This window comes from Lipotes vexillifer, unplaced genomic scaffold (assembly GCF_000442215.2).
Source record: "Lipotes vexillifer unplaced genomic scaffold, Lipotes_vexillifer_v1.1 scaffold370, whole genome shotgun sequence".
NCBI classification, from domain to species: Eukaryota; Metazoa; Chordata; class Mammalia; order Artiodactyla; family Lipotidae; genus Lipotes; species Lipotes vexillifer.
In genome coordinates, this window is record NW_006772699.1 from 2,359,045 (window position 1) to 2,364,543 (window position 5,499).

The window sequence follows — 5,499 nt, forward strand, 5'->3', positions numbered from 1 at the left end:
TAGTTCCCAGGTGCTGGTTCAAGCCCCCAGAGAATGGTCATGCAGGTTGGGGAGTCAAATAGGTGGAGAGAGAAGGTCGGGGGCAGAGGGCCCCTTCCTGAATCCACAGCTCACAAGGTTACCACCCCCCACTTCCAGAAACTATCTCTTCCCCCACACCAGCCCCCATGGCCCAGTACAGGGAAACTGGGAGCCCAGAGCACTTGTGGCCACAGAGACACTCGCACGCAGCCCTCGGGGTGGGCGGGGCCGGCTGCAGGCAGATGGGGACGACGTGTGCTCCGGGAGGCCTCGGGCTGAAGGTGGCCCTCTGAGAGAAGCACCCCAGCTTGGACAGGAAGGTTAGAGGCGGGGGAGAGCAACCTAGGGCGCCCCCTCGGAGCAGTGGGAGTGGGAAGAGGGGCGGGGGCGGAGGGGACCCTCGATGGGAGGCGAGTGGGCTCTCAGCAGAGGCCAGCTTAGCCCGCGGGAGCTGCCTCTGAGCAGGGGGCGGGAGGGTAGTGCCGCCCTGTGGCTGCTGGGCTTCGCGGATCGCGGCTCTCCGCACACGGGTCGCAGGGTCCTGTGACTCTGTATCCCCTCCCTCACCCCGCCCCCCTCGCGAGGCCGCGCCGCTGGGTGGCCTGTGTCGACGGGCAGAACCCCATCGCCCGCCCCTCTCAGACCCGCCTCTGCCCGCCTGCCTGGTCTTGCGCAGCTTGCGGCCCCGGGGGCCTCGAAGGTCCCCGCGCACTCTGCCAGCAGCCTCTGCTGTGTCTGCTGCTCCTGCTGGGTCTGCTGCTGAGGCCGGTAACCCGCGTGCAGACCACACCGGGCTCCTCCATCACCCTAAGTCCGCGGGAGCGCACGCAGGCCCTGATGGGGGACTTCCCGCTTGTGGACGGGTGGCTGCAGCATGTGTGGGCTACTGGGGGCCGGTGGGGGCCTAGCCTGGCCCTGGGCAGGGGAGGAGGTCCGGAGCATGCAGAGCTAGTGGGGAGGCTCCCTCACACCACCCCTGGATGTCCTCTCCATCATCTACAGATGCCCTTCCCCTTCTCTGTCATCCCCTCCCTGGTGGGAACCCCTCAGCCCAGGCCTCAGCTGCTCCTAGTATAGTCTGTGTGACAGTGTGAGGTGGCGGGCCCCCAGGCTGGCCCAGGCCAGGCAATGTGTCCTGCCTGATACCAAGACCTAAGGAGCCCACCCGTTTGCCTTGACCTCCCTCCAGCCACAACGACATGCCCCTGGTCCTGAGGCAGTTTTACCACAATGGGCTACAGGATGTTAATCTGCACAATTTCAGCCATGGCCAAACCAGCTTGGACAGGCTGAAAGACGGTCTCGTGGGTGCCCAGGTATCAAAGGGACACACAAGGTGCCACCATGGCTGCTGGGGAATGTGGGGCAGTTTGGGGGCCTCAGAGACCACAGGTTAGTCACACTGGAACTAAGTTACCATAGCGACCTAGAAAGTGCCATGCCATGGATGCTGGGGGCTACAGGGGTCACAGTGAGCCAACCTGACGGGCATCCAAGTACTACAGAGAAAGCAACGCATTACATGTGACTTCTGGGCACAGTGAGTGCTGTGCCAGCTGAGGAGGCTATGAGAAGCCCAAGGAGTTCCAAAGCCCAAACCTAAGCCCTGGCCTCCCCTCAGTTCTGGTCAGCCTACGTCCCATGCTAGACCCACGAACGGGATGCTGTGCGCCTCACCCTGGAGCAAATTCACCTCATCCGCCTCATGTGTGCCTCCTATTCTGAGCTGGAGCTTGTGACCTCAGTTAAAGGTAGACGGGGGACTTCCCTGGTGGTCCAGAGGTTAAGACTCCACGCTTCCACTGCAGGGGGCTCGGGTTTGATCCCCGGTGGGGGAACTAAAGAGCCCTCATGCTGCGCAGCACGGCCAAAAAAAAAAACAAAACGTAAACAGACTGGTGGTGGTAGGTGTTAGGGACTTCAGTAAGCCACCCCTGCCTCTGAAAATGATCATCTGACCTACCTGCCCCCAGCTCTCAACAATAAGCGGAAGCTGGCTTGCCTCATTGGTATGGAGGGCGGCCACTCACTGGACAGTAGCCTCTCCATCTTGCATACCTTCTATGCGCTGGGTGTGCGCTACGTGACACTCACCCACACCTGCAACACGCCCTGGTGAGTACAGTGCAGATGGTAAGGGCCCAGTGAGGCAGGGATCTGGCCAAGATCACACTGGGGCCCAAAGCAAGTTTACCCCTGGGATTCGGCCCTGAACCTGGGGTGGGGAGGGGAATGGAGGTTTGCAGAACAAGACTGAATCCCCAGAAGGGCCCTCCTACTGCCAGGCACAGCCCAGTTTGGGTCCCTCCTCTTGCACCAGGGAGTTGCAGGTGTAGATGGTTCAACAGAACCTCTTTCTAGGCTCTTGTAGCCAAGTCATGGCCACCAGTCAGACTGTCTCCTGGCCATCCTGCAGGGCACAGAGCTCAGCAAACGGTATCCACCCCTCCCACAGCAATGTCAGTCGGCTGACCGGCTTTGGCGAGGTAAGGACCCGGGTTCCATACCCTGCCCCACATGAATGTACAGCACCGCCTGTTCCCTACAGATAAATGCACACAAGATAAATGCAGCCCTGATGCCCTCTCCCCATCCTGTCCCTGCAGAAGGTGGTGGCAGAAATGAACCGCCTGGGCATGATGGTGGACTTATCCCATGTCTCGGATGCTGTGGCACAGCGAGCCCTAGAAGTGTCACAGGCACCTGTCGTTTTCTCCCACTCAGCTGCCCGGGGTGTGTGCAAGAACACTCGGAATGTTCCTGATGATATTCTGCAGCTTCTGGTGAGAGACTGCCCTGGCCCTCAAACCTAAAGCAAGAGGTTCAAACCAGGACACCTTGAACCTGAGCCTCTTTTCCCTCAATTTCCTCAAACCCCAGGTTAAATATCTTCTGCCCCCAAAACGCACGATCCACAGCCCCTGAACTCTTGCGCCCTAGGTGGGGGTCTAGGTGGTAAGATACTCCTCCAAACCCGGAAACCCAGGGCCAAGACACTACCCAGACCAGGGCTGCAGCTCCTCCATTCACACAAACCCAGATACGAGACGACTCTGACCTCAAAGCCAGGGCCAAACACCTTCCTCACAGGGGCCGAGAGAGTGAACAGGCAGGTGGCTGCGCTGGGGGCCAAGCTGACTGTCCACCGGTCCACCCCCGCAGCAGAAGAACGGTGGCATCGTGATGCTGTCCTTGTCCGTGCGGGTGCTGCAGTGCAACCCGTTAGCCAACGTGTCTACTGTGGCAGGTGAGCCTCACCCTGGGCTCTCTGAAAACTGAGTTGGAGCTGAAGCTGGGTCCAAATTTGGGGAGGACTCCAGAAGAGCCCCAGGGGTTTGACCCACCTATTGGCAATAGGTACAGCTCCCAAAAACCCAATAATGGACGGTACACAGCACCTTGGTGCCATGTGGAACTGGAGCCACACAATCAAAACTGCGATACTGATGGGTATCAGGGAGGCTGTCAGACACAGAGCCCGGGTGCTGCCCATCTGTGCCTCTGCAGGGGCTCCTAAAGCGCACTGCCCCTACCTCTGGCCAAGGGACTGGACACCTCCTTAGGTCTCTGGGGTCTTCTTCAGTTGTACTCTTGTTCCTCTCTCATCCTCCACACCCGGGGAAAGGAGCTCCCACAGGTTCTCAAGGAGACTGGGAGGCAGGGTGAATCTTGGGTGGGAAATGGCCCAAACAGGGGGCTCTGGGGTCCACTCCAAATCTGAAGTCCAGTCTAGAACCAGCTGGGATCACTTCAGATCAAACCTCAGGGCCCTCTGGTTGGTACTCTCGCTGCCAGGCCATGAAGGAACTGGCCTGTTTGGCCTACAGGCTGAAAAAAGGGGAATCAACAGAGGCCAGTCATCACCCCCACCCATGCCCTGGAAGCCCCACACTGCTGACTTTCCATTCTTCAGACCACATCAGGGCAGTCATTGGATGCAAGTTCATCGGGATTGGTGGAGATTATGACGGGGCTGGCCGGTGAGTACTTCCCTGTGGCTTGTCTCGGGCTGGCTGGGCAGCAGTGGGGCTTTCACAGCCACCGTGCCCACACTGTGGTCCTCACGGCCTTGATCATAGCCTCAGGTGTCCCAGCCCAACTGGTATCTCCCCTCTCCCAGGGTCTGCTTCCTGGGCTCTCCTGTCTGTTTGGCCCTACTCTAGGTCATCATATTTGTCTAAAACACCACACAGAGCTCATCTGCCCAGCATCTGCGCCCATCCAGTGCCAGCAGACCCACGGCCTCTGAGAAGACTCTTAGCAAGGTCTGGGCTGGGCTGATCATCTTCTCTGCCTGCAGCTGGGCCTGTGCATGCAGGGGGGTCAACCCAGTTCTTAAAAAGCTTTTCTTCTCTTTATAAATGGAGGCAAAAATTGCATTCAGTGAAAGGCATAGATCTTAACAGTACAATTCGATGACTTTTGGTGAATAGTCGGGGCGCTTTTGGGGCCTTCCTCTGAAGGATGAAGAGCAGGAGTGAATCATTTACTCTCTCTAAGTCTCCATTTTCCATATCTGACCAGGGCTGGGGTTCAGTGGACCCTGGACACATAGGGCTTTGGTTCTGACTCAGGACCAGGGAACAGGTCTGAGGCCCAACAGCTGGCTGGCTGGTGGCCACACAGGTTCCCACAGGGCCTGGAGGACGTGTCCATATACCCGCTACTGATAGAGGGGTTGCTGGGGCGTGGCTGGAGTGAGGAAGAGCTCTGGGGTGTGCTTCGAGGAAACGTGCGGCGGGTCTTCAGACAGGTGGAACAGGTATGCTGGGCTGGGCAAAAGAGCAGCTCTGAGCAGGTGGTCCGAGCAGGTGTACGCGGGGGTGCTGTGAGAGGTGCTGCCTGCCGCCTGCCGCCTCCTGGTACGGGAGGAGAATGAGGGACAGAGTCCCTTGGAGGATGAGTTCCCAGATGAGCAGCTGGGCAGCTCTTGCCGCTCCGTCCTCCCACGTCTGCATCAGAGAGGGGATCTGGCTCCAGACCAGAAACTAACGAGAGCTGCGGTTTTGTGGGAATCCCATTTTGTCACCTAAGTGGTCATTCTCGAAATCTTGCCTCCACATGGGCCCAGGCCTCACAGTTATTGCTGCCTTCCCAGTCCTCATTGTTTGGCTCTGGTGATCCAGTTAATCCTGCCAGATGTCGCTTTGGCAGCCACAGATACCCCACAAAGTTTCCTTGCATGCGAGCACAAACATTTCCTGGAAATAAATGTTTTAGAAACGGAATGAGCACGAGTGTCCTTCTCCGTGGTAGGGTCTGTGGCGCAGGCTCCCCGTACTGGGGTTTGGTGGGGGACCCTGCAGTTTAGACATCAGATACTCAAGGAAGACCTGTTGGCAGTGGCCTGAGGAAACCCAGGTGGCTTGGCTCAGCACTGGAAGAAGACAGTGGGTGGCTCTGGCTGTTGGAGGATGGACCTTACTCGGTTCCCTCTGTGTAGCTCACCTCAATCCACATCCTGACCCACTGAGTGCC

At 58.5% G+C, this 5,499-nt stretch overlaps 1 protein-coding gene across 1 annotated transcript; it reads left to right on the forward strand.

Moving 5' to 3' along the window:
- The first annotated feature begins 424 nt into the window (after nt 1-424).
- LOC103080895 (dipeptidase 2-like) lies at nt 425-5,054 on the forward strand. The gene is given in 11 exon segments (XM_082931447.1): nt 425-551; nt 698-884; nt 1,211-1,337; nt 1,643-1,772; nt 1,995-2,136; nt 2,438-2,507; nt 2,628-2,804; nt 3,184-3,268; nt 3,935-4,001; nt 4,648-4,783; nt 4,857-5,054. Coding segments are annotated over 11 exon segments (1,446 nt in total).
- Nucleotides 5,055-5,499: the final 445 nt, after the last annotated feature.